Source organism: Dasypus novemcinctus, chromosome 21 (assembly GCF_030445035.2).
Source record: "Dasypus novemcinctus isolate mDasNov1 chromosome 21, mDasNov1.1.hap2, whole genome shotgun sequence".
Taxonomy (NCBI): domain Eukaryota; kingdom Metazoa; phylum Chordata; class Mammalia; order Cingulata; family Dasypodidae; genus Dasypus; species Dasypus novemcinctus.
Genome location: NC_080693.1, coordinates 48,639,675 through 48,667,595, shown reverse-complemented (window position 1 = coordinate 48,667,595; position 27,921 = coordinate 48,639,675). Strand labels below are relative to the sequence as shown.

General features: G+C 47.9%; 1 protein-coding gene and 1 pseudogene across 1 annotated transcript; both read right to left on the bottom strand.

Moving 5' to 3' along the window:
* Positions 1-639: 639 nt before the first annotated feature.
* TRIM25 (tripartite motif containing 25) lies at positions 640-27,921 on the bottom strand. The gene is made up of 9 exons (XM_004481244.5): positions 27,187-27,921; positions 22,157-22,252; positions 17,090-17,323; positions 15,403-15,574; positions 14,730-14,792; positions 8,456-8,482; positions 8,046-8,135; positions 7,872-7,958; positions 640-4,009 (listed from the first exon to the last, which is right to left on the bottom strand). Exons 1-9 carry the CDS (start codon positions 27,781-27,783, stop codon positions 3,480-3,482), a joined length of 1,896 nt encoding a protein of 631 aa, XP_004481301.2. The 5' UTR covers positions 27,784-27,921; the 3' UTR covers positions 640-3,479.
* Positions 11,042-11,676, bottom strand: LOC139437220 (peptidyl-prolyl cis-trans isomerase A pseudogene; annotated as a pseudogene).

Genomic DNA, 27,921 nt, shown 5'->3' with positions numbered 1-27,921 from the left:
ATTCCTCTATCTTATGTAATTGGGATTGTTCCACAGTAAAGGCAAGGAGACTTTCACTCCAAGGTCTTGGAATCCACTCATCCTTCACAGAGCAATGGCATTTCAAGACTGCCTGGGGACTAGTGAGAAAACAGATGTAGGACCCACGAGAGAACTCACGATTAATGAGTGGGCCACTCTGACCACAAATGAGTTAACTTTAAAAAATAACTACCCACCCTCCATACACACATGCACTCACATTTTACTTTACTGAGGAGTCACAAATTACTGTCCTGACCTTCACACTGGAACAGAAGAGTGGTCCATGACAGTCTATGGGGCTCTTCTGAATGGGAGGACAAGTCTGTCACTGACATAGTGAGTTCGCTCAGGATTGCAGTGACAGTAAGGAAGAAAGACTGCAGGGAAGGGCTGAGTAAGGACGAGAGAGAACAAAACCCAGGAGGTTAAACCCTAATGAGTTCACCCAGGAAAGAAATTTGGGAAGCTCCTTGTAAGAACCATATGTTATATTCTGACAGGTCAGTCAAGAGGGGCTTATTCAAAGTTTCAGACTCCCACCACCTCCAACCCACACCTCCCACACACCTACCCCTACTCAAACAAGGATAAAATCCAGTGACCAGACTTGGCAGACTTGGGCATTTTTTGTTTAACTCTTTATTAAGGAAATTTTCGAACATACAATAACAGTGGAAAGAATAATATAGTGAACCCCCACCTTCCCACCACTGTTTCATCGGTTCCACCATTATCCATGTGTGGTTTATTGTTTCATCCATACCCCTATACCTTCTACCCGCCCCCCCCAGATCATCCAAAATCCCATCAGTCTAAGACTTCTTTAACAAAAGGCTCCATTGGGTGCTGCTCCCAGGGTGGGCCTCAAATGGGCAATGGATTTGCTAAAATCTCATTCCTGGGGGCAGCTGGGTGGGGCCTGACAGCCAGAAGCCCTGACCAGTGGACTCCTATGGTAGGGGGTCTTGTTCATTGACTCCAGCACCATGGACAAGTAATATTTTTTACTTGTGCTCTGATGCAAACAAGAACGTCAAACACCGTTTTATTGAATTCAAAGCTTCTAAGGTATGTCAACCAGCCTTGGCCCTAGTATTTCTCATGTGTTTCAAAAAGACCAATGACTAGTGGAGCACGTGCACTTCAGTGGCTGAGCATGTGCTTCACCTGTACAAGGTCCCAGGCTCAATCCCTAGCATCTCCTTAAAAAAAAAAAAAAAAAAAGGTAAGAAAAAAAAAAGATCCACGTCTATAGCCTTGATTATCTCCTTAGAAAATCAACTCTTAAAAAAACAATAAGATCAGGAAATAACAGCTCCAACACTTATTCCTCATTAATGAGAATCAACAGTGAAAGGAAAATAAGGTAAAAAAGATAATGTTCCAGCATCAGGGATGGGTCACAGATCCATCTCTGTGTAATTAAAATGGAAAACGGCCAACCAGTCTTGAAAAATACAAAATCTTGATCCTGACCCTGTGATTTCTTTCACCAGAGTGACTGAGACAGTCCGATACCTGGGTCTGGGATAGTGGTTTTATGTTTCTGTTTTGAGGAATTTCTGACACCTCCCCATAGTACTAGGGTTTTTTCCCTCACGCTCACTAGGAGGCATCTCCTCCATGAAGGAATAACAAGTCTGGCAAACTGAGTCTGTCTTCCCATCTGACTTATTCTGCAAAATGAGAAGCTGAGAAGTCACATGAATACAAAGTTTCCTCCAACTCTAAGACTCTAATGTCCTTCAAGACAGAGTACAAGGCTTATCCTTGCAATCAGAATGGGTCCTAGTCAGCAAGAGCGTGCGCCTCCACTTACATCTCTGGAGCTCCTTGCACAGAGCTGGGCTTTGGTTACCTACTTGCCTCTCCTATAAACGGAGGGGCTCAGGCTTTTCTATCCTCAGCTGCTACATGTTTGCCAGGAAAGAGCCCTCGGTTGCCCTCATTTCTGCAGAAGCAGCCTCAACAGGAGCCTCAGATTAATCCTTAGCATTCTTGTCCCCTAAGCCCAGTTGCTTTCCCAGAACGAACTGATTTCAGACAAGGCTTTGTTTCAGAAGACCAATGAAGAAACCATCTTCCAAAGTAGAGAACAACAAAGAACTTTCCTTCCAAGTAGCAAAGGAAGAAAACTTCAACAAAACAACAACTACATATCAGCTATTGCAGGGACATCTTCCCTACAAAGATGATCTCTTCCCCAAGGGCTTGAACGTTCTCGTTGAGAGAAGTCACATACACACGTCAGGAATTTCAAGTGCTCTGAGCCTGAGTAGAAGGGCCTGCAATTCCAGCACAAGGCCTGACAGGCTTAAATTCTATCCATATGAAAAAAAGGTCTTGGGGTTCCTCCTTCCCCAAAGGTTACCTCTTTACTCATACCACAAGGAGCCTGACTTGAGCTCCCCTCTTGGAAACGCCCAGAGCTGGACTCATTTCACCAGAAGAGGTTAAATTTCTCTCACTTTTGAAATGGGAACGTGTATCCTGACAACTTTAGACTTGGGAAAATTCTAGCAATCCATTCGTTCCTACCCCCTAATGAATGGAGCTTATTTTCACTGCACAGAATCACTGCAGGAAAACAGTCATTCATCTGACCTCTTTTGCTTGCTTCCCCCAGCTTGGCCATTTGGCACATCTGGAATAGGCTTAAATGAGGAAGACAGCAGAAGAGGACAGGGCCAGCCCTGGGCCCCAGACCATGCTGGGCCCAGCAAGAATAGTGCTGTTTCCTTGGGGTCTGCTGTAAAGCCCTTCTGGTCATGGGAAGTCACCCCAGCAGGTGACCACACATGGTCTGACTACATGACAGCAGACTTCAGCTATCGGCTCACATGTCCACGTGCCTGTAGCATCTACACCTCCACCCGGTAGGTGTTGAGGAGAGTTATTGGTGAGGACAGACATGAACAAGACTGAAACCACCCTGCTTTTGTTAGTATTAGAACAAAAGAAGAGAAAAATTAAAAAAAGAAAATCTACGGTGTTAAATAGCCTTATCAGGGTAATTAGGCTACACTGGGACCAGCACCTCCAGAGAACAAAGAGGCTTTCAAGCAAGTGGTTCCAGAAATAACCTGCAGTGGCCACAGATTTTCTCCAAGGAGCAAGGGCCCTGGTAACTTTATTCCCCAGAGCCCTGCTCAGCTGCTCAGAGATTTAACCGGAACATGTGGGAAGAGGTCATCCTGCCCGGAGGCCAGGGGCCCCAGCAAGCAGAAATGCTTCCCCGCCCACAGAACAAGTACCCACCCCCAGCCCTCTCCCACGCCAAATCCCTCTGCTTACCTCACCTCCCCACCCTTCCTCCTTCACCAACTCCCCTCTCCTCCTCCCAACCCTTGAGGCTCCCAGAGAAGTTGTCCAAGGAGAGGTCCACCTCCAAGCACAGCATTCTCACTGGCATCTTGCCCTCCCCAGGCAGTCAGCCAGAGCACCCCGGAGCCTGCCTACTTGGGGTAGAGGAGAGAGAGCGTGGCACCGGCGGAGAACACCCAGAAGGCAGGGTACAGGGCTTCAGTAAAGTCCACCTTGTACTTATACATGAGGTGGACCTTTTCACTGACGGCAAAGAAGATGACGAAGCCGTGGTCACAGTTGAGAAGCACGCCGATGCGCGTGGCCTTGGTGGAGGGCAGCGTTTTCTCCTCGTTGTTGTGCCAGGCCGAGATCTTGGTGTTGAACCACTCCACGCACCAGGAGGCGCTGTTGCGGCCGAGCCGGCTCTCGGGGCCCTGGCGTTCCATGCTGCCGTAGCAGACGCCCACTCCGCAGAAGTTGTTCTTCTGCAGCTCCACTTCCCAGTAGTGGACCCCTCTCTTGTAGCAGTGCAGGCCCAGCACCTGAGAGCAGTACGTGAACCTCTGGGGATGTGGCCGGTAGTTCAGGGGCGTCTCGGCCACCGAAGCCATGGTGTAGTTCTCCGACAGGGCCACCTTGTTGTGTGCAGTGTTGTAGTCCAGGATGACTTTAGTAGCGTCTGAGAAAGCATCACCCCAAGGAGTCAATTACGAGGAGCCCAAAGAGCTCTCACTCTGAAACATCCCCCCAACTGGTATTATTTATTCATTTGTTCCATCCTTCCAGCCAGCCACCTATCCAATCACCCTTCTATCCATCCGTCCATCCATCCTGTCCAGCCAGCCTACCCACCAATCCACCCACCTGTCCATCTATCTGTTACCCATATGTCTGTCCATTCATCCATCCAAATCCATATACTCAACACCCAATTCATGTCAGCTTCTGTGCAAGACATAACCAGGAACCAGAGAGACATGGTGCCTGGCTTTGTGGTGTTCACAGACCAACAAGTGAGGCAAGTCCATCAGTTAAAAAAACAAAACACAACTCTGTGGGACGTGCTCCACTCAAAGGGTTCGCACACTGCTACAGGGACAGAGATGGGGCAACTGATTCTACCTGAAGGGCAGAGGGCATGTAGGGAAACATTTCACAGGCAGGAGGATGAGAATTGAGAGAGAGGAGAGCAGAGGAAAGGCTATTCAGGGCAGTGGGGATGGCAAGAGCAAAGTCATGGAGTCAAAAGAACTCAGCACGTCCTGGAACCAAGGAGGGCGGGGCAGCTGGGAGCACAGAGCAAACAGCGGGAAGTAGGCTGTCCCTGTGGGGCCCGATGGGGCTTGGACTTTCATTAGTGGCAGCAGAGAGCCAGTCAAGGTTTTAAAGCACGGAGATGAGCTGGTTCTGTCCTTGGCTGGGATGCAAGCATGCACCCCTCCTCTCCTCCTGCCACTTCCAGGGGATCGGCCAAGTGCTCTGCCCACCCTCAGCCTCCTCCCTGGGGCACACTCAACTCTGCCGGTCCCCTCAAGGTGGACCCAGAACCCGTGAGGACAGGTTACGGGCAGCGTGGCACAGAAGGCAATCCCTAGCCTGGAGACAGAGACCTGGGTCTTCACCCTCCCTGCCACTCCCTTGCTACATGGCTTAGGACATACAATTCCTCACTGGGGACTGAGTTTCCCTCTGGGTACAACGAATGGGCTAGGAAAAACGCTCTCTCAGCTCCTAAGGCTCTAGACCTTTACTTTCCCTGCCTATGTGGCTGTGCTTTTTCACCATGTCACACTGATTCTGTATGTTGATTCAGTCCCTGCATCCACTGTTCCTGGAAGAGTCAGCAGGTCCTTGGTTTACACCCAATCTGGTATTTGTTTTACTGCTCCTGATATTTGGATGAGCCCACTGGGTGCGCTGGCTGCCAAGGACACAGGATGACCAGGCCTTACCCAGCGCTGCCCCTGACACAGCTGGCATCCCAGTGGTAGCAAAGTTATCACCAAGTCATTACACAATGGGGAGTCACAGTTCTGCTCTGTGTTACCAAAGAAGTGTCAAGGCTGCAGAAAACTGCCTGACCCAGTCTAGGGTGGAGGCAAGGCCCTGCTGAAGAGGCCACCTAAGTGGAGACCTGAAGGCTAAGGAGGAGTCGCCTGGGGAGGTGGGGGGGGGATGCAGGATGAAGGGAAGAACATGCCACAAGGCCCACTGTGCTTCAGAAGGGCTGCAAACAGCAGCGTGCCCAGCTGCAGAGCCAAGGAAAAGGAAAAGCTGTACATGATACAGAGGGGCTGGGGAGGTAGGGGGTGGGGCAGATCCCAAAGGGCCTCCCTTCTAGGCCATGGGACAGATCTGGATTTGATCCGAACAGCCATGGGAACCTGCTGGAGGGTTCTGAACAGGAGAGGTATGCCGTCAGGTATGCAACCTTTTAAAAAGCAAAACCCTTCCCCAGGGCCTGGACAGCTGGTGGAGCAGGGGACAGTGCCACCGCATAGCGCCTGGGGGCCCCTGACGCACAGGGCCCAGCACCACGAGCAGCTGGGGTGATGGGGCTCTGGTCAGCATCGGGTCTGTGGGGGCTGGAGACAGCAAGGGGTTCCCGAGAAGGCCAGCCCAGAGAAAACAAGGTCTCCAGCTGCAGCTGTGGGGAAAGAAGGGCCGGGTCGGACTCTCCAGAGACGTTTTGGCTGCTGCTTGGCAGCAGGTACACGTGGAGGCTGTTGCTCGTGAAGCTATGTCAAAGGAACAAGAACAGAGAGAGGGGAGCGTTCCAGCCGAGGCCTTCAGGAAGGAACTGAAACCACGCACAGGTCAGGCAGGGAAGGACGACCGTGCAGAGGAGCCTGAAAAGGAGTGACTGGAGGCCTGGGCTGAAAACCAGGGTAGTGTGGTGACTCAGGGGCCACGGGAGGGTTTGAGGAAAGAGGAATGCTGCCAAGAGGTCAGGCTAAATGAAAACTGAAACGTGTCCTTTGGACTGAGCAGCAGAGGGGCTACTGCTGACCTCAGGGAGAGCTGTTGCAGTAGGGGGGACAGAGGCTAGACTCAGTGGGCGGACAGTACACACCTGTGCTTCTCAGCTTTAGCAGCACACTGCAGCCACCTGGAGAGGTTACAATACCACTGAGATCCCAATTTAAAGTATCTGGGATGCAGCCTGAACATCGGGGATTTTAAAAAGCTCCCCCAGGGGATTCTAACTGAACCACAGTGGCGAGCCACCAGTGTAGAAAATCTTGAGTTGTGTTTTTCCCAAGCTTCCCTAAAAAGGATCACCAAGGAATCCGTTAAACATACATCTTCCCAGTCTCATCCCCTAGAAAGTCTGATCTTGTATGACTAAAATGGGGCCCATGAATTTGTATGTACAGCAAGTATTCAAGGGAAGGGGAACGGAGAAATAGAGCTGTAGACAGGGAAGTCCTGCTGGTTTTGCTGTTTGTTGTTTTTTATGATGAGACATTTAAACACTGATGGATGCAAAGGATCCAGGAGACAAGGAGGATGAAGAGATTAGAGTAAGATGGCCCATACGGGAAAGTGTACGTTTCCAGAAAGAGCAAGAGGGGATGTGTTGCCGAGCACAGGTGAGGGGCTGGCTTCAGGGATGACAGGTGGGCACTGAGGATGAAGGCCTCGCCCTCAGGGGGTAGCTGTCTGTGATGAGGGTGAGTGGGAAAGGCAGAAGCAGAAGTTGAGGCAAGCAGAAAGTTGAAATGGTGGCTGTGGAGAGTGGCAGAGAGTCAAAAGGAGGGAAAAAAAGCAGGGAGGTCAGGCAATGGGATCACCCAGTGGAGGCCGTGACACGGGTCAGCCCACCTGCTCCACAGTTTCCAGTTAGCTGCAGGTGCAGGCCCAGGGAAAGGTGAGCTGGGGTCTACCAGGGCTGGGATTTAGCCACACCAGGCAGCAAGATGGGGTGATATGGATGGACTCATGTCCCTCCAAAGATACGTCAGAGTCCTGTCAGTCCTGTTAGTCCAGTCCTGTGGGTGGGAGCCCATTTGTAAGCAGGATCTTTGAAGATGTAATTAGGAAAGGTGAGGCCAACCCGAATCAGGAAGGACCTTACTCCAATATGAGAAGTTTGGAGCAGATCACCGTGTGACAAAGGCAGAGATGGAGTGATGGCTTGCTGGTAAGCCACCACCAGAAAGCGACAGACTTTAGGAAAAAACACGATCCTGCCAACACCTTGCTTTTGAACTTGTAGCCTCCCAAACGGTGAGACACTAAATTCCTGTTGTTTAAGCCAACCAGTCCGTGGTCTTTGTTACAGCAGCACTGGCTAGCTAAGACGGGGGGATTCAGAGGACTGACTGCAGAATCTATGTTGACTAGGAAGGGAGGCAAAGAAAGGCAGGTGGCAGTGGAAGGGGAAAAGTAAGGGCGACGAAGCAGGGGACAAGTGAAAAGGAGGAGCCGGCCAAGCAAGCTGGCTGGACCCCACAGCAGAGCCCAGCACGAGGAGCTGCGTGGAGCCACACAGGAGAGAGCCATGCCAGCGGGACAGCCACCCATCCCAAGCTACTCACACTCCAGGAGCTCAGCTCTGGACTTGGCTAGGAAGGCCCCCAGCACCTTGGCTTTGGCAAACGACAAGCTCTGCTGAGACGCAGCGGCTGTGGCGTAGTCGGGAGGAAAACAAAGATGTTTTAAAAACAAACTCAGACTGAAAACCCCATTTCCTCTTGCCCAGCAGAACTTACCCTCCAGGCCGACTGCTTTGAGATCAGTTGGGGGCTCCGACGATTCAAAGATGAGACCCTTGATCACAGAGTCAGGGGCAGGTGCTGGGGCTGAGGGAGGGGGAAAAATGAGTTCACAGCACGACACAGAGTACCTCGCCACCCTCGCCTCCCTTCAAAGCCAGTTTACACACACGTGAACAGCCAGGGCCACAGAGGTGAGTCCAGACAGGTGACAGCCATCTTATTCAGCTTACTCATTTATACTTGTCCTCACCTCCAACCTCAGGCCTGCCTGTCCTTACGGAATATAACCATAGAACTCAGGCCCCGTCAGAACGCAGGTAAGAATGGCTGGCCTCGCTGTCAGCATTTGAGTCTGAGTTTGGGCAGTCTCAAAAAAGAAAAAGATGCAGACTTGTATAACTTACCAGGTTTCTTGGGTTTCTTTTCTTCTTCTGAAAAACAAAGTTTTCAGAATTAAGATATTTTTAAGCACAACAGAATGATACTTTCAAGAAACCATAAATGAGTCATTTGCATGAATTTCACCTATCCAAATAAAGCTGGGTTTTTTAACCTGAAAAATATAAGGGGTCAACAGGAAAATGAATGCATGATAACACAAACCATCCTGTGGAAGGAGGGACTGACAAATAAGGAGCATAAGAGAATTTTCTGGGGTGATGGAAATTCTCCATCTTGACTGGGTAATACATGTATGCACTTGCCAAAATTTATCTGGTTGTACACTTATGATCTGCACGTTTTATAGAAATTAAAAAATGCAAACCAAAAACTTAGGCCATCAGCAAAAATGTGCTTGCTAAATATCACAATAATTTATTCTTTGGGAGTGTGGCAGTTTAAGATTATTTATAAACCCCAAAAAAGATAAGGATTATTTTTGTAAACTGGTCCTCTGGGCATGATACCCTTTGACTGTATTAAATGCAAAGGTTTTATGTTTACTTGCTTAAATCAAGATTAGGGTTCTGATTGACCATGTCAGTATGGTGTACCTCAGGGCTAAGTCCCCGCCCCCATGGAGGGCTGATATAAATGGACACTCACTCAAGAAGACACACAGTGAAGACAACAGGAAGAGAGAGAGCTCCATAGATGCCACTGGAGAGAACTTTGTCAGTTTTGATCCTGGAGCTCCAGGGAGAAATGAGCCATTCGCCTCATAATTTGCAGCTGATGAGAACAGCTGAGCAACTGATAAGACCTGGATGGAAACGAGCCCTATGCCAGCCTACAGCTGAGATTGGAAGAAGCCGGCCCGTGGAGCTTTAAAAGGAAGGAAGGAGGAGAGACCAAGCAGAGATCGCCTGCCATCTTGCTTCAACACATGGCAACTGACTTTGGTGAGAAAACAGACTTGAGCTGAACTTTTTAGGGCCTTGTAACTGTAAACTTTTACCCCAAATAAATATCCTTTATAAAAGCCAACAGATTTCTGGTACTTTGTGTCAGCACCTCTTTGGCTAATACAAGGAGATACCAGGTATTGATCCCAGGACCTCACACACGGGAAGCAAGTGCTCAGCCACTGAGTTTTATCTGCTCCCACAACACTCTTTTAAAACAGCTGGAGTGTGTTATATGAGAATTGAGTTTGTTTTTCTTTTTAAGATTTATTTTCATTTATCCCCACCACCTCATTGTTTGCGCTCGCTGTCTGCTTTCTGTATCCATTCGCTCTGTGCTCTGTGTCTGCTCGTCTCCTCTTCAGGAGGCAGCAGAAACTGAACCTGGAACCTGCCATGTGGGAGAGAGGCACTCAATCTCTTGAACCATCTCAGCTCTCTGCTTTGTGTCTCTGTCTTTCCTCTTTTTGTATCTCCTTGTTGGGTGAACTTGCCATGCCTGCCCATCATGCCAACTTGCTATCTTGCTCTTCTTCTCCAGAAGGTACTGGGAACCAAACCCAGAACCTCCTGTGTGACAGGCAGGAGCTCAATCACTTGAGCCACATCTGCTTCCTGAGAACTGAGTAATGCTTCTCAAAGTGTGGTCCCCAAATCACCAGCACCAACATCCCCTGGGAACCAGTAAGAAATGCAAATTCTCGGGCCCTACCCCAGACCCAATGAATCAGAAAGTCTTGGGACAGGGCCCAGCAATCTGTTTTATAAGCCCTCTGGGTGATTCTGATGCACACTTAAGTTTAAGTGGGTTAGAAGATTTCAAGTTCCCTCTTTGCCACCTTCACCACCACTGGAAGGAAAAAGGATGTTTTAGATCTCATCCCTGCCCACCTGCTCCAAAACCTTACTAAGATCCTCAACCTCCCCCCAGAATCTTCCTTGACCCCACGTGGCCCCTCAGCTACTCCCTTCCTCCTAATTCCATGTCAAATTTCTCTCCTCAGTTGTCTTTATTCTCTGTCCCATTTCCTTGCCTTCCACTCAGTCTCCTTCCACACCCATAGGCCCAGCATCTTGGGAGGATCCCAGATATAGTCCCAAGCTAAGCTGTGACCTGGAGCACTGGGTTGCTCTCCGAGCATCACTACACTTGAGTGTTTCATCTACATTGTGACTAGTCTGCCCCCTCCTTACATATTTTCCCATCTCAGTCTATTTTTATGTTTTTTTTAAATTGTAATAAAATATATATAACATGAAATTTGCCACTTAAACCATTCTTAAGTGTTCAATTCAGTGGCATTAATGACATACACAATGTTGTGCTACCATCACCACTATCTAGTTCCAAAACTTTAATCCAAATGGAAATTCTATATCCATTAAGCAATAACTCTCCACTCCCTTTTGTCCTAGCCCCTGATAACTTCTAATCGACTTTCTGTCTCTAAGTGAAAATGTACAGTATTTGTCCGTGTCTGGTTTATTTCATTCAGGATAATGTTCTTGTTTTTTCCTAGTCGTTTAAGGTTTTTACTTCATAATATAAATTTAACCCTGCAATCCAACTACACTTAGAAGGGGAGGATGATATGGAACCCAAAAAACTGCAGTAGAACCCAAAGAACAGCAGCAACAGCACAAAGATTACAGGATCCTGAAAGCAGACCAGGGGTGGTGGGGTGCTCCTGAGCTGCAGAAGGAATGGTCTGCTGGTGAAGACAAAAGACAAGTCAAATTTACTAGACTTGTCCATAGCTGGCAATGGTGAACTTCTTGCTGATCTTGCCGCTCCTGAACCCAAAGTGCTCTGTGGCTTCCACAACATGCATGCCTTCTTTCACCTTGCCAAAGACACATGCTTGCCATCCTACCATTCAGTCTTAGCAGTGCAGATGAAACACTGGGGACCATTTGTGTTGGGTCCAGCATTGGCCATGAACAAGATGCCAGGACCCGTGTGTTTAAGGGTGAAGTTCTCATCATCAAACTTCTCCCTGTTTATGGATTGCCACCGGTGCCACTATGGCATGTGAAGTCACACCCTGGCATGTAAACCCAGGAATAATTCTGTGAAAGTAGGAACACTTATAATCAAATCCTTTCTCCCCACTGCTCAGGGCATGAAAATTTTCTGCTGTCTTTGGAACTTTGTCTGCAAATGGCTGGAATGAGATGCGGCCCAAGGGCTTGCCATCGACCACAATGTCAAAGAATGCAGTGGGGTTGACCACGGCTGTGTGCAGGGGACTGCAACAGTAGATGACAGCATCTGCAAGTCAGCATAATGTTTTCAAGATTCATCCATGTTGTAGCATGTAACAGAGCTTTATTCCCTCTCATGGCTAAATAATATTTCACTGTATGGATATACCACATTTTGTTTATCCACTCATCTATTCATAGACGGTTAGGCTGTTTCCACTTTCAGCTATTGTGAATAATGCTACTATGAACATGGGTACGTAAGTACCTGCTGAGTCCCTCTTTTCAACTCATGGGGTACATACCTAGAAGTGGGATTGCATGGTCATATGGCAATTCTAGGTTTAACTTTTTGAGGAAGTACGAGACTGTTCTCCACAGTGGCTAACCCATTTTACATTCCCACCAACAATATGCACGGGCTCCAATTCACTGATCCATTTTTAGTTAATTTTTGTATATGGTAGAAGAGTCAAACTTCTTTCTTTTGCATGTGGATATCTACTTTTCCCGACATCATCTGTTGAAGAGCCTGTCCCCCATTGAATGGTCTTGGCACTCTTGTCAATAATCAATTGACATAGATGTAAGGGTTTATTTCTGGGCTCTCAATTTAACTCCATTGGTCTATATGTCTATCCTTATGCCAGTATCCCTCTGTTTTGATTACAATAGCTATGTAATAAATTTTGAGTTCAGGAAATATGAGTCCTCCAATTTGGTTCTTTTTTAAGATTTTTGGCTATTTGGGTCCTTTGAAATTCTATGTGAATTTCTGGATGGGTTTTCCAATTCTGCAAATAACATCATTGGAATTTTAATAGGGACTGCATCAAATCTGAAGCTGGTTTTGAATATTATCATCACTTTAACATGCCGTCTTCCAGTCCATGAATACAGAGGTCTTTCTATTTATTTCAGTCTTCTTTAATTTCTTTTTGCAATGTTTTGAGGTTTTCAGTGTACAAGTCTTGCACCTTCTTGGTTAACTTTATTCCTAAGTATTTTATTCTTTCTGATGCTGTTGTAAATGTAACTTTTTTCTTAATTTTATTTTCAAATTGGGAAGCAGTTGTAGCTCAGTGGTTGAGTGCCTGCATATTTGAGGTCCCGGGTTCAATCTCCGGTACCTCCTAAAAAAAAATTAAAATTAAATTTAATTTAAAAATTAACTGCTTTAAATTTTTTTTTTGAATTATTTGTTACTAGTGTACAGAAATATGACTGATTTTTGTAAGTTGATTTTTTATGATGCTACTTTGCTGAATTTATTAGTGCTAACAGTTTATTTGTAGATTTTTTAGAATTTTCTACATAAAAGAACATTTGGGGAGAGGATGTAGCTCAAGTGGTTGAGCACCTACTTCCCATGTACAAAGTCCTGGGTTCAATCTCTGGTACCTATTAAAAACAAAAACAAACAAGCAAACAAACTAAGAAGCCAACTCAGGGAGCCAGTGTAGCACAGTGGTTGAGTGCCAGCTGCCCAAATACGAGGTCCCGGGTTCAATCCCTAGACCTGTTAGCTCAAAAAAAAAAAATTATGTCATCTATAAATTGAGATACTTTAATTTCTTTCTTTCTAATTTGAATGCTTTTCTTTTTCTTGTCTAATTGCTCTAGCTAGGATTTCTAGTACTATATGACTAGAAGTGGTGACAGTGGGCATCCCTGTCATATTCATGATCTTAGGAGAAAAGTTTTCAGACTTTCATCATTGAGTATTAATGTCAGCTGTGGGTATTTCATACATGCTTTTTATTATGTTGAGGAAGTCCCCTTCTATACTTCATTTATTAAGTTTTTATCATGAAAGTATATTGGATTGTGTCTATAACACAACTTACAGTTTACTCAACATATAGGAGCCTCAATTCACTCATGAATTTAACTTTCATGGTCCTAATTATTTTCAAGATCCTTGACGTGGAGCAATTTGTCATTCTGCTGAGGCAGGAGGGCAACATCTTCCCAAGGAACAGGTCTGCCTGGATGGCCCAGCAGACTCAGCTCATTAACGGGAAGAACATGTGAAGAGTGATGTTTGTGATTTGGGGCAGGGGTGAAAAGACTTCCAGGGGAATATCACTTAAGCATACAGGTTTATGGTACATTCCACTTACTCATTCACTTTCCTTTTCATACAAAAGTCCTTCAAAATTTCCCAACTAAGCTGAAAGCTCCCTCCTTTATCTAAATCCTGGCACCCTAGTCCGGGACTATATTCCCATTTGGTGACTGATATCACACATTTGTCTGATAACGACAACCTAAACTTAAAAAACAAACAAAAACTTGAAGTTTTCTTATCCGCAACCAACCAACAGTATGTGAGTATCACTCCTTTGATTTATAATTACTTTTCAGGTAAACAATAACAGTCAATTGACATTTACAATGACATTTCTATGATTTATAAAGAGCATTTGCAATTAGCGTTCCACTCAGAACCTCACAATAACCCTGTGGTGTATCATCATGGTCCAAATTTGATGGAGGAGGAATCTGAGGACCATTATTCTCCCCACCCCACCCCCATTCCAATAGACCATGTATTCTCAATGACAGTGATATTGCCCCCAAGGGGACCAATATCGGTTGTGAGGGAGTGAAAAAAAAACTTACTTTTTAATGTACGAAGCACAGCATAAAAAGAGATATACAGTACATCTGGTACTAAATTCCATGGGTGGTAGGAAGAGTGATCATGAAGAAAAGATTGAGAAACACTGGGAGAGTAGCAGAACAACATCCAAAGGGCTCTGAGCTACCAGGAACACCACCAAGCTCCTCCACAATCTTTTCCCAAGTTCCAGAACATTGTTGTAATAAAGATTTTTTGAAACAAGCCAGCTTTGGTGGTCTTGCTCATTGAGACAGGCCAAATATCCAGTGGTGATGGGTAAGTTCTCCTAAGTGCCCCACTGGGGCTTCTGCAACAGACCCTTCCACTTCTATCCACTGTTGTCTACAGCCAAACTTTTCTCTAGAGCAGGCGCAATCCCTCATGGTGACATGCAATGGGCTGTGCCCCTCTGGAAGGAGCAGTGAAACCTGTTGTGTCCCACCCAGAGCACCTACCAGCCACAGCTATGACATCACCTAGGGGCAGTGGTAGGTTACTTACTTGCAACCTTCTTCACAGGGCGTGATTTGTTTGTGGGTGATGGGACATTTTCTCCAGGGTCACCTGTGCCAAGGAAGAAGGGGTTATTTTATGTGGCTCTTACCCAGCAAACCTAGAAGCCAGCTTTGCCATGGGCGGGCAGGTAGAGGGTTTACATCAACAGCCATTTCCACTGACCATCTGTACCCTACCATTGATGTGAGTTAGAAACAACATAACAGATGGGCCAACTAGGTGTGTTCTGTCTTTTCTCTGGTATAAAATGTAACTGAGATCAAGTCTTTTCTCCACCATTACTCCATGACCTCTCTGAGCATCAGATTCTTCAGTATATAAAGGGGATGAGTCTACCTTCCTCACTGTTGATGTGACCACTGAATGAGATCACGGTGCCTGTGGACATGTAGTCATTCCTTCCCCACTTCTGTTCGATCATCCCTGTTCCCCTAGACCACTTATCACAAACATAGCAACAGGCCCCCAAAAACTTTTTAGGAAGGATGACTGTAAAGTCAGGATGAAGGAAAGACTACCCTCAGGACCCCTGATGCCCAAACCCCAGTGGGGTGGATCAGGCCCCACCCCCACCCCACTCCACCCTCCAAGACACTGAAGGGACCCATCTGGTTTCATGGCTCCCAAGCAGGGAGACATGGGGGGTGCTAATGATTACCTGGGTTGGTGGGCTCCTTGGGCTTCTTCTCCTGAGATTTCCTGATGTGCCCCTTCAGCTCATTTTTGAGGTTTAAGGTGTCCTGATAGACACCTTTTATCAGCTCATGGTTCATCTCAACCTTGGGGATGTAGACTGCCCTTGTTGAGACTCCTTGCAGTTTTGATGCTTTCTGGAACAAGACAGGAGGTCAGTGCAGGCAGCTCCAGGGAAGTGAGGGTCTGCCTTGGCTCAGTCCTCATGAGCCCAAGGAGGAGAGTCCCTGTGCCCATGGGCACTAAGTCCAACAGACCTTCTCAAATTACAGGTCAGAAATTGCCACAGGTTCATGTGCCACTTTAAAACACAGTGATCTGGGAGGTGGACTTGGCCCAGTGGTTAGGGCGTCCACCTACCACATGGGAGGTCCGCGGTTCAAACCCCGGGCCTCCTTGACCCATGTGGTGCTGGCCCATGTGCACTGCTGATGTGTGCAAGGAGTGCTCTGCCACGCAGGAGTGTTCCCCACATAGGGGAGCCCCACGTGCAAGGAGTGAGCCCCTTAAGGAGAGCTGCCCAGCGCAAAAGAAAGCACAGCCTGCCCAAGAATGGCACCACACACACACAGAGCTGACACAACAAGATGATGCAACAAAAAGAAACACAGATTCCCGGTGCCACTGATAAGGATAGAAGTGGTCACAGAAGAGCATACAGCGAATGGACACAGAGAGCAGACAACTGGGGGGGGGAGGAGAGAGAGATAAATAAAAAATAAATCTTAAAAAAAAACACAGTGATCTGCAGTTGGAAGGGACTATGGCGCTCTCTTATTTTACAGACAGGGAAACTGAGGTCTAGAAGTGATAGGTGGCCAGGCAGGAGCTCTGCCTAGTAATGGCAGAGACAAGGCCCAGTCACCAAGGTCCTTGTGGGCCATGCTAAGGAGCAGAGAGTCAGAAAAGGCAGGGGGGCCCCAGGGAAAAGGGGCAGGAGGAAGAACATGGGGGCAACACTCTAAGACAGTCACTAAGATTCCTGCCCCCCTGCTGCGCATGTCCCATATACCTGTGGGTGTGTATCGCTCCCATGATTAGATTATGCCGTATGACAAAGGTGAAGAAATTCCGCAGCTGTCATTAAGGTCCCAGATCAGTTGGTTTTGAGTAACTCAAGGTGGGCCTGACTTAACCAGGAAAAAGCCCTGAAAGAGGCCCTGGGCCCTCCTGGAGGGAGAAATTCTCCTGCTGGCTCTGAAGAAGTAAGCTGCTGGGTTGACAGAGGGCCATGGGGCAAGGAACTATGGGGCCTCTAGGAGCTGAGAGCAGCCCCCAGCTAAGAGCTAGCAAGAAAGGAGGGACCTCAATCCTCCAACTGCAAGGAACTCAATTCTGTCAACAAGTATGTGAGCCTGGAAGGGGACCCTGAGCTCCAGAGAGGAACATAGCCTGGCCTTCACCTTGACGGTAACCTTGGGGAACACTAAGCAAAATACCCATCCAAGTCATGCCCAGGTAATGTTACGTTTGTGGTAAGTGGTTCTGAAGCAGCGAAAACCAACACAGTGTGGGCCTGAGGGATGCTTCCAACAACACTTTCACCCCAATCTAGAAGCAACTCCTTGAGGGTCATCCTGCAACTGGATCAACTTCATGACATTAGGCAGAGGGAGCACTGAGCAGCACTGAGAGCCCTCCACAAGACCCACCTCCAGAAACTCAAACTCGTCCTGCTTAGCCAGGGCAAGTTCAATCTCCTCCTTCAGGGACTGGATCTCACTCTTCTTCTTGAGGACAATCTGGTAAATGCTGTCGAACTTGTTGCTGACCCTCTTCTCCTCCTCCTTTATCTCACGCGTAGAGTTGGCCTCTGAGGCACTGATGAGAGCCTTCATCTCCATGTATTCTTGTCTAAGCTGCTCCATCTTCCTGTTTGCAGCCTCCTACGAGGGCCAAGAGAAGAGGGCCCCCATCAGACTGGCAAAAAGGCTAAGTGCTGGTGAGAAGTGCAGCAGGCGGAACACTTACCTTATACTCGTGGGAGTACAGACTGGTGACAACCACTTTGGGGAGTAATTTGGCACTACGTAGCAGACTTGAAGGTGCTTATACTTTAGGACCCAGCAACCACAGTCCTAGGAATATACCCCAGAAAAACTCGCAATTCCTGCCCCAGAGACATGCACAAGAATGTTCATAAGCAGCACTGTTTGAAATAGCAAATCCTTGTAAACAGCCTGAATGCCCATCAGTACAAGACTGAATACACAGATAATGGGCTATTCGGAGAACAGAATAGTAAACAGTAATGAAAATTAATGTTTTAGAGCTATGCATGGATAAATCTTCATGAGGAAAAAACCACTTGTGGAAGAATACATATAGTATGATGCTCTTTATATAAAACTTAGAAAGAAACAGAATGGTAATATTTATTGCCAAAGAATGCATACACATATAATAAAATGTATAAAGAATACATAGAAACTAATGAAAAAATTAAAGATAGTGGTTAATTCTGGAAGAGAGGAATGGGGAGAGAGAGAGAAACAGACATGGGCTTCATCTGCATAGGTGGTATTTTATTTCTTAAGCTGGGAGGCATCTGTTTTTTTTTAAGAAAGGGCATAAAAAGATTTTGAAAAATTCTAGAGAATATCATTCTCTAGAACTCCACCATCCAGTACCATAGTCACATGCCACATGTGGCTACTGAGCACCTGAAATGTGGCTGGTCCAAAATGAGATACGCTGTAAGTGTAAAACATACACTGCTTGGCTTTCAAAGAATGTAAAATATCTCAGTAACATTTTAAAAAATTGACCCCATATTGAAATGATAATATCTTGGAAATACTGAGTTAAATAGCATGTTTCATTAAAATTAATTGAAAAGTAAATCTATTCAAATTGGTTTAAAATTACATGAGATTCTTATTTCTATTGGACAGTACTGCTCTAGAAGTTGCAGTTTCACTGTACATCTGGAGTAACCTCAGTAGCTCAGAATCAAAAATGACAAACAGAAATACACATGATAAAGAGTACACACAGAGAACGGAATTCAACTACTTCATTATCTAACTCTTTACTTGGCCACCTCCAACGTGACTGCCAATGTCCTCTAACATCCCCTTCCTCCTTTTAGGAGAATTCACCGGGTGGTTCAGCTGATCACATGGCTGCCCAGACACATACTACGTTTCCCAGCCACCCCTGCGGCTAGGCTTGGCCTTCCAGCCAATGGAATGGGGGCAGAAGAAGTCTGCAATGCTTTATCTCTCGCAAGTAAACTGCTTAATTCAGAGTCTGAAACTAAACTACAGGTTACCAGGGGCCAGGGTATGCAGTAGGGATCGGGGAATTAATGCTTAATTGGCATAGAGTTTCTGTTTGGGGTGATGGAAAAGTTTTGGCAATGGATGGTGGGGATGGCAGCACCACTGAATTATATTTGAATGTGGTTAAAAAGGGAAGTTTGAGGTTGTATGTATGTTACTAGAATAAAAATAAAATTAAAAAAATCTTAGGACGGTACAACACAATGAACCCTAGTGTAAACTACAGATGATAGTTAATAGTATAATTATAATAATATTGTTTCATCAATTGTACCACATCAATGCAAAGTGTTAATAAGGGGGAAAACTGTGGGGAGTGGTATATGAGAACTCTGTATTTTCATCATGATTTTTCTGTAAACCTACAACTTCTCTAATTTTAAAAAAATGGATGGTGATGTCCACTCCACCTCTAAATCGAGAGGGGGCTTAGATCCCACAAGGGTGATGGCTGGGATTCTCCTGCTTGCAGTTGTAGACTCTCTCAGTTCCCTGGTGTGGTGGTTGACCATCTTTACCTCCCTGTTAGCTGACCTGGGTAAGTCCACAAACTGGAGAGTAAGTGTTACAACTCTGCTTAGGCTCAGGGCCCAGCTGGCACATGGATAGTCTAGAGATTCAAGTCTCCTGAGCATACACCAACCCTTGTGCCAACCACAGGTTCAGTAAAAGTGTCAGAAGAGGCATGTGTAGAGAGGTCACATTTGAATCTAGCTCCATCACACTCAGGAGCATAAATTCCAAAGCAGGGCCCCCTGTCAAGGCACTGAACTCCAGAGCCATCTGTCATGACTGTAGGACCTGGGTGTCTCCGTAGCCCCCAGAAGCACCAGTACCTGGAGTTGTATCTACTTTGGTTATCTCTGATATCCTGCTGAGGCGTGGGTAAGTGCAACCCCTCTGATGACCTCCTGACTCATTCTGAAGTCTCTTAGCCATATAAACTCATTCGTCTTTACCATTTCCCCCTTTTATTCAAGGTCTTTTTCTAGTTGCATCACCAGCTGGTGCTTGGTAGTAATCCCTTGGCGCCACAGAGGCTCATCTCTGGGAATCATGTCCCACGCTGGGGGGAATTAATGCATTTACATGCTGAATTTGGCTTAGGAAGTGGCCACATTTGAGCAACATGGAGGCTCTCAGTAGGTAACTCTTAGGCACCCTGCAGCTCTAGGCCTAGTTGAAAGTTCGAGCACACAGGCTCATAAGCATAGTCCTCAGTATCAAGGGCCCCTCCTCAGGATGGAGGAATAAAATATTAGAGTGGACTTACTGATATTCTAGTATAGAATTATTGTGACTCTGGCAATGGAAGAAACCATATCACTGAAATGGAGACAGTGGTCATGGGAGTTGCTGAGGGCAGGGAGAGGGAAAAAGAGGTGTGATATGGGGGCATTTTCAGGACTTGGAGTTGTCCTGAATGATACTGCAGGGATAGATGCAGGACATTATATATCCTGCAATTAACCACTGAATGGACTGGGGTAGAGGGTATAAACTATAATGTAAACTATAATCCATTCTGTGTAGCAGTGCTCCAAAACGTATTCATCAAATGCAATGAATGCGCCACAATGATGAAAGAGGTTGTTGATGTGGGAGGAGTGGGGGGGGGGCATGGAGAATGAGGGTATATGGGAACCTCTTACATTTTTTAATGTAACATTTTGTGTGATCTATGTATCTTTAACCAAAAAAAAGATAATAATTTTTTTTTAAAATGGAAACTGCTTGCCCTCCACTTCTTTCCCACCCCTCTTCTCACAGGCTATAACACAAATGTAATGGTTACCCAACTTCAGCCAGAGATGAAGACAACTCTCTATGGAGTATTGGAGAAATAAGCTGGAAGGACCCTGAATCCGTGAACAATCACATGTATAGAACCATCATAATAGTCTGGGCTGCTCATATCTGCACTTGAACAGTCATGCTGAGCAAAATAAACTATCTTACTTAAGCCTCTGAATTTTAGGGGTGCCTTTGTTACAGCAGCTTAGCCTGTTCCCAAACCAATACAGGCTCTTTCACAAGCATCCTTTCGTTTATGCCTCATAATCAGCTTCAGAAAGAAAAGTTGTGACTCGATTGTGCATAGGGGGAAACTGAGGCTCAGAGATCTCCCAACATGACCAAAGTTGCACAGGCTAGTATATGACAGAGCTGGTATTCCAGCCCAGAGATTGTCTAATTAAGGCACAGCTGGCACAATAAAAACTGGGTGCTGCAGCTGCAGGGCAAGATAGTTTAAAAATAAGTCTTTTCTTTCAGGGAGTAGATGTAGCTCAGTGTTTGAGCACCTGCTTCCCACGCATGAGCCCCTAGGTTCAATCCCCGGTATCTCCAAATAAATAAATAAATAAATAAATAAATCTTTCAATATGAAAGCAATGCCACTTTATTGTATAAAATTTTGGAAACTGGAGAGGGGAAACTCCCTAATTCTACCACTACCACTCCATCACTTCTACCGCTCTCCTTTTACTATACTTCCTTCTTATACTTCCTATACTGGGGTGAAAGGTGGCCCCCCCCAAAAGACATGTCCACATCCTGGAGCCTGTGAGTGTGACCTTATTTGGAAAAAGGGTCTTTCAGATGTAATTAAGTTAAAAATATTTCGAGGTGGCCACCCTGGATTACAGAAGTCGGCCCTAAGCCCAGTGATATAAGCATTTTAAGAGAGGAGGACAGGCTGTGTGAAGACAGAGGCAGCGTTTGGAGCGGTGATGTCCCCAGAAGCTGGAAGAAGTAAGGACAACTCTTCCCCTAGAGCCTTCGGAGGGCACCCAGCCCCAACAACACCTTGCTTTTGGATTTTGGTCTCCAGAACTGTGAGATAATAACCTGCTGCTGTTTTAAGCCATTGAGCGTGTGGAAATTCGCCCTAGGAAATGAATACACTGGGACCAGGGACTGAGGTACCGAAGCCCACGTACCCAGGACCTCATATGTCGGAAGCCGGCATTCAACCACTGAGCCACACTGGCTCCCCTGCGTTATTCTTTTCCTTTGTTTTGCTTGTTGTTTTTGTTTTTTTAAAGAGGTACCAGGAAGCAAACCTGGGACACCCCATGTGAGAAGCAGCAGTTCAACCACTTGAGGCACATCCACTCCCCTATACTTCCCTTTTATAAATAGCTGCAATCATAGTAGGAGTTTTTCCTGCTTTATACATAACCATTTCTCTATATTACCACTTTTTTGGAACCCTAATTTTCAATGATCCCCACCAAGGCTGGGCTTTTAGGTAGTTTTCAATCTGGGGCTGCAAAAGATTTCTCTTGGGCACATGGCTCTTTGTGCATTGGCGTTTAATTCTGACCCTTGTGAGTGAAGCCAATGCCCGCCTTCTGGAGGCCAGAGCTGAGCCTGCCCTACCCAGAGGCGTCAGGGACCCGGGGCAGGGCTGGCCTGAGAGCCGTCACTCACCCGCACGTCCCGCTGCCTGGTTCTCACGTCATCCAGCGCTCGGGAGGCACCGTTGATCTGGCTGCACGTGATGGTCAATTTATTCTTCAGCTTGGTCTGCAGAGGAAACAAACCCGGGTGAGAGAGCAGACCAGCCTCCCCGCCAGCACCCACCCCACCCAGCCCACCAGTGATTCTTCCGCTCCAACCCTCACCTGCTTTCAGCTTTTCAAAGTGCTCTCACATTTACTGCCTCTCTTCATCCTTTCTGAGGGGACAGTGCAGTGAAGGAATTCAGAGCACAGGGCTTGGAGCCAGAGAGACTAGGGTTCAAGTCCCAGTTCCCGGCTGGCAAAATTCTTTCCTCAGTTTCCATGGCCACAAAATAAGATAACTCTTTCCACTTCCAGGGCTGTTTTGGGATGAGTAAACAAAATAAAATCCGTATTCGGCACAATGCCCGGATCTTGGGAAGGACAGACTCAATGTCGGCTTGAATTATTTGGAGTTTCTCCACTATTGCCCATTTTACAGCTGAGGACACTGACGCGAGGAGGACAGCCAGGGATGGAGCTCACACAGCAGGACGAGCTGGGCTAGCTGCTTCAGTAACAGTAAATGAGGTCTTTCAGAACACCCCTCCCACTGCAAACAACCAAAAACAGGCTAAGGTCTCAGGGGGAAAAAATCTCCCTAAGGGCACAGGAGAGCAAAGCAGGGAAAGATCACAGAACCAAGATCCAGGAGAAAGGAAGCAGAGAAATAAGCCCCACACTCAGGGATGTTCTCCCCAGGGGCCTCTGACAGCCTCCAGCAACCAGGGAGACGGCACTTAGAGCCCGAGGCTCACGGGCTAAGCGCCCCAGGCTGGGCCGCCAAGGGCTAACCCCCAGAAAGAAGAATGAACCAGCCGCAAACGCAGACCAGCCGCAAACCTGCTCGGTCCCTAAAATTTCACTAAGGGGATCTGGAACTGTAGAAACAGAGGGAAACTGTGAAGGAAGATAATTTCGTGCTAGGCCTCACACCATTTCAATAATGCTTCATTATTATCAATATCAGAGCCTCCTAGCTCTCTGCTCACATGAAAGGTTGGGGCACAGAAATGGGAAGGAAAATTACCACCACCACAGTACCAGTAGCTCACATTTACTATGTACTTGCTATATGCCAGGCACCATTCTAGAGCTTTCCATGTAATGACATACTTAAAGCTAAAAACAACCTGAAGAAGAACTCATTACCCCCACTTTACAGATGAGGACACTGAGGCACAGAGCAATTACGTGACTTGCCCAAGGTCACTCTGTTTTAACTGGCAGTTTAGGTTTAGATCTATAATGTTACAATTATAGACACATGCCCAGGCTGAGCAGGCTGGAAATTTTTAAGGAAAAAACATTTTACCTCCCCTACATTTTACCTCCCCTAACTAGTTAACGCAACATACTCTAGTCCTGTCTTCCACTTTCTTGCCTCTTCTACTCCACCCAAAATATTCAGGGCTGGACCTGACCTTGAACCTAGATTTGCACAACCCAGTTACAGTCACATGCAAGAGCTGGGAGTAGGGACCAAAGCTCTGCTAACTCAACCTCAAAAGTACAAGTCACTGATGATGTTTCAGATTTGACCTCCGTGACAATGTCCTTTGACCTGGCCTGGAGCCAAGTCCCAGATAAGATGTGGGCCAAAGGCGGAAGGCCAGGCCCTGGCAGATACATCCTCATGGGGTTCTGGGATGGAGGAGACCTCAAACCGTAGGGGCTGTCGACTGTTTCATTCCAAGGGAGCTATTAATACCATACCTGTGGTGCCTGTATTTTGGGAGATTTTATCTGTCATTAACCAAACATGTATGGCAGTCCTCTGATTGTGGCCTGGGCCCCACACGACTCCAGACAAAAGGGTAGGGACCCAATGGCTTTGAGCAGCAGCAAGAGTCCCCTAATCAAAAGCAGAGAACTGCTCCTGGAGCTGGTCGTTCCAGGTTCTTGGTTATGTAGTAAGAAAGAATTCAGGGACGCACCACAATTATAAGAAATTCAGAAAAAGAGTTAATAAAGAGAAAGTACACACTCAGATGTGCTCAAGGAAGAAACATGCTCGCACTATTCTGGGCCTCTGCATTAGTCAGCCAAAGGGGTGCGATGCAAAATACCAGAAATTGGTTGGTTTTTATAAAGGGTATTTATCTGGGGTAGGAGCTTACAGATACCACGTCATAAGGTATAAGTTACTTCCCTCACCAAAGTCTATTTTCACGTGTTGGAGCAAGATGACTGCCGACGTCTATGAGGGTTCAGGCCTCCTGGGTTCCTCCGGGCTCAGCTGCTCTGTTTTCTCCACAAGGTCAGCTGTAGACTATCAGGCGAATGGCTCTGTCTCTCTCCCTGGGGCCCCAGTTTCAGCATCAAAATCCAACATTAAAAGCCCTAACATTAAGAACCCCTCCAACTCTATCTTTTGCCATCTCTTTTATCTGCGAGTCCTCACCCACCAAAGGATGGGGAATCATCGCCCTACTGACACTGAATCCAATATAATCTCATACACCCAGAGGAAAAGATCAGTTTACAAACATATCCAATATTTCTTTTTGGAATTCATCAATATTATCAAACTGCTACAGGCTCCCTGTTTTATGGGCTATCAGAGGGTTAGGGTATGCACTGATTGGTGTGTTTGAGACAAAGTGAGGGAGAGTTATTGGGTGGTTTGATTCCTTTAGGGGTTTTAGAGGTTCCTGTCCAGTGGTGATCAGCTTCTGGCTGCTGACCGTGAGCTCTGCTGGCATTTGCTGCAGGAGATGATACAAAAGCGGGTGGTTGGTGGTGGTGGTGCCCCCGTCCCTTCCTTCTTTCCCGCTGTGCGATGATGCTGCAAGCTGCCTTCCGATAGCACAGCTGCTGGGTGAGTGCTGCAAGTTGCCCCAGATAACCGGCTTGTGCAAGTCAGCAGGTTGCTGCCTTAGCATCTTTTACCAGGTGGTGTTCATGTAACTCATTGGGTTTTCTACGCCTTCGCCTTAGGTCCCTATTCTATCCTGCCTTAGAAGTCTTTCAAGATCTGAGATCCCCTCACAGACCGACCCATGGGGACTTAGAGCCTTCACATGCAGCCACCAGAGTCCTGAGTCTACCTCGCACCAGTGCTGAGACAAGCCAGGCACTCAAGGCCAGGGCGCTTCCCAGCTGGGGTCAGCTCTATGTCTGCAGTGAGTGGCAACAAGGCTCGAAACGCAGACGAGTAGCAAGACTTTTGAAACGAGGAGTGGAGGAAGAGGGGACCAGGGAAGACCTGTTTAAAGGATAAAAACATGCACAGGACACAATAAACTAGGAGCAGACTCCAGCTCTGGGCTGCAGAGGTCAAACGAGAGCTATGGCGCCCAGCCAGACTAAAGAGGCACCTCCTGCCTCTACTCGTCTTCTGCCTCCAAGGGTAGGAACTTCTGGAAGGACCTCTCTGCACGACCTGCTGCCCTAATCCTCACCCGCAAGCCCAGGCACCACCAAGCAAAGATCCAGGCAGCCTGACCCTCGGGGGCTGCCCACGAGCTCCCTGGGCCTAGCAAGCTCTTCTCTACCCAGGCCTGAGCAACAGAAATGACAGCGCTTTCACTGTAAAATGCATGGTAGGCAATGCCTTACTTAACCTCGTGTTATAATTTCCCAGCTAGGAAGTGGAGCTAGGATTCAAACCCAGGTCTCTCTCAACCGCTAGCTCTGGCCGGACCCATGTAAACCAGCCACATTGCCTGACACAGGGCCTTGCAGACAAAGCACTTTCCACACAGCTCACCTCTCCTGAGTCCCCCAACCTTGGAGGTAGAGAGGGAATTCTATTAGTCCCATCTGACAGATGAGGAAGCTGAGACTCAGAAAACTGCAGTGACTTGTCCAAAACCACACAACTAATACACGCCAGCCAACAGTTATGCAGGTTCTTCCCTGTAACAGGCTGTTCCTCATAGGTCAACTCACAGGGAGTGCCCTGAGGTCCGGCTTCTGAGGCCCAGGAAGAGGTCCAGAGGAGCCTCGCTCAGACAAGGCCGGGGATGGGCTGTGGCCCGAAGCATGGAGGCCTGGACACTGGTCCTGCCGCCACCACAAACCTCCCCTGACATTGCCAGGCCTCACATCTCCCTGACTAAGCGCGATCAGTGCTTGTTCTACATGACAATACCGTGAGAACAAAATGCAGGAAGCCCATGCTTCGAGCTTAGTGAGGTGCAAGGCAAGGTGGCATGATGACATCTTTTCAGCATCTGACTCGAGTGCACTCGCCCCACCAACCACTAAAAAGACCACAGACTTGGCCCCTTAGGAAGCCACAGTCTTGTCTCCTCGTTTAACTGGTAAGGATCCAGGCCCAGAGGTCAAACCCTGTGTCCCAAGTCCTCCAGCCAGGACGGAGGATGCCACGGTGCAAGAGCTTTGGCTGTCCCTGCGGGTCATGTCCAGGGATTCCTGAGACTGCCTGCCTTTCCTCTCCATCCTAATAAAAACAACCCTCCCTGGTTCAAAGGCTTTTGCTTACATGACCTCAAGCCTCCAGAAACGTCTCATGCTCTAGACTCTGCAGACCTAGACAGGAGGCTGGTCCATGGAGAGAAACTGCAAACCGTGCAGTCAAACCAACCTGGGTCCCACTGCCTGCTCGGCCACTCACTGTATTATCTCGGACTAAATTAACTTCTTGGACTTCCGTTTCCTCCGCTGTAAAACGGAAATAATAACACCCACCCTCCTGGATGCTGGAAGAACCCCCAAGGGCTCATATTTGATGTTCAAAACCCTCTACTAAATGCCCTATGAGGCAAGCAAACTCACCCGTATCTTCAGGGGTCCCCTCTGTAAAATGGGGGTGAGGGCTGGACGATATCCAACCTCTTTCTACTCTGACAATGTGGTTGCTCCTGTCTCAAGCCCAGCAAGACCCATTCCCCCAGGGGATGGTGGGGATGACAGAGACGCCCACGTGCCTGGCCCTACGCACAACCCAGTTTACTCCAAGCTGCCCCCCTGCCCCTCACCAACGCCCCCTACCTCCAGGTCGGCCCTGGCCTGGCTCAGGGGCATCGGGGAGCAGGCTTTGTGATCCACCAGGCAGATGTGGCATATGCACTCGCCGTGTTCAGGACAAAAGAAGTCCCGCAGCCGGTTGTGCTGGGGACACTTGCGGCGCAGCAGGTCCCGGATGGGGGGCTGCAGCGGGTGGTCCTGAAAGACCGGGTTGTCGAGGTGCGGCCGCAGGTGCTCCTGGCAGAAAGAAGCCATGCACACGAGGCACGTCTTGACGGCAGCGGCCTTCAGGCAGTGGTCGCAGACCACCTGCCGGGGCTGGCTGGGCTCCGCGGTGCGCGCGGGCGGCGTCCACTCTTCGGGGACCGCCTCCCGGCCCAGCTCGACCTGCAGGAACTGCTCCACCACGGCGCACAGCACCGTGTTCTTCTGCAGCTGCGGCCGCGCCGGGTAGACCTCGCGGCACTGCGGACACCTGAACGGCGGGCCCTGGACGGTCCACGACTCGTCCAGACACGAGGCGCAGAAGTTGTGGCCGCACGGGGTGGTGACCGGCACGTTGAAGGGCTCCAGGCAGATGGAGCACGACAGCTCCTCGGCCAGGGGGACCAGCTCCGCCATGGCGCTGGCAGACGGGGCGCGACGCGCTGCCCCCGCGGCCGCGGCTCCCGCACTGCTGCCCCGACGCCGCCGAGGAAACGAAACCGAGCGGCGGGCGGGGCGGTCCCGCGGGCTTTCGGGAAGTCACGTGGCGCGGGC

What these genes read in the sequence shown, in the direction of transcription:
- TRIM25 (XM_004481244.5), bottom strand. Translation starts at nt 27,783, where the DNA reads ATGGCGGAGCTGGTCCCCCTGGCCGAGGAGCTGTCGTGCTCCATCTGC. An exon ending in CCCTGTGAAGAAGGTTGCAA is followed by an intron (nt 8,483 to 14,729) that starts GTAAGTAACCTA and finishes TTTGTTTTTCAG; the next exon opens with AAGAAGAAAAGAAACCCAAG. An exon ending in CAAAGCAGTCGGCCTGGAGG is followed by an intron (nt 7,959 to 8,045) that starts GTAAGTTCTGCT and finishes ACTACGCCACAG; the next exon opens with CCGCTGCGTCTCAGCAGAGC.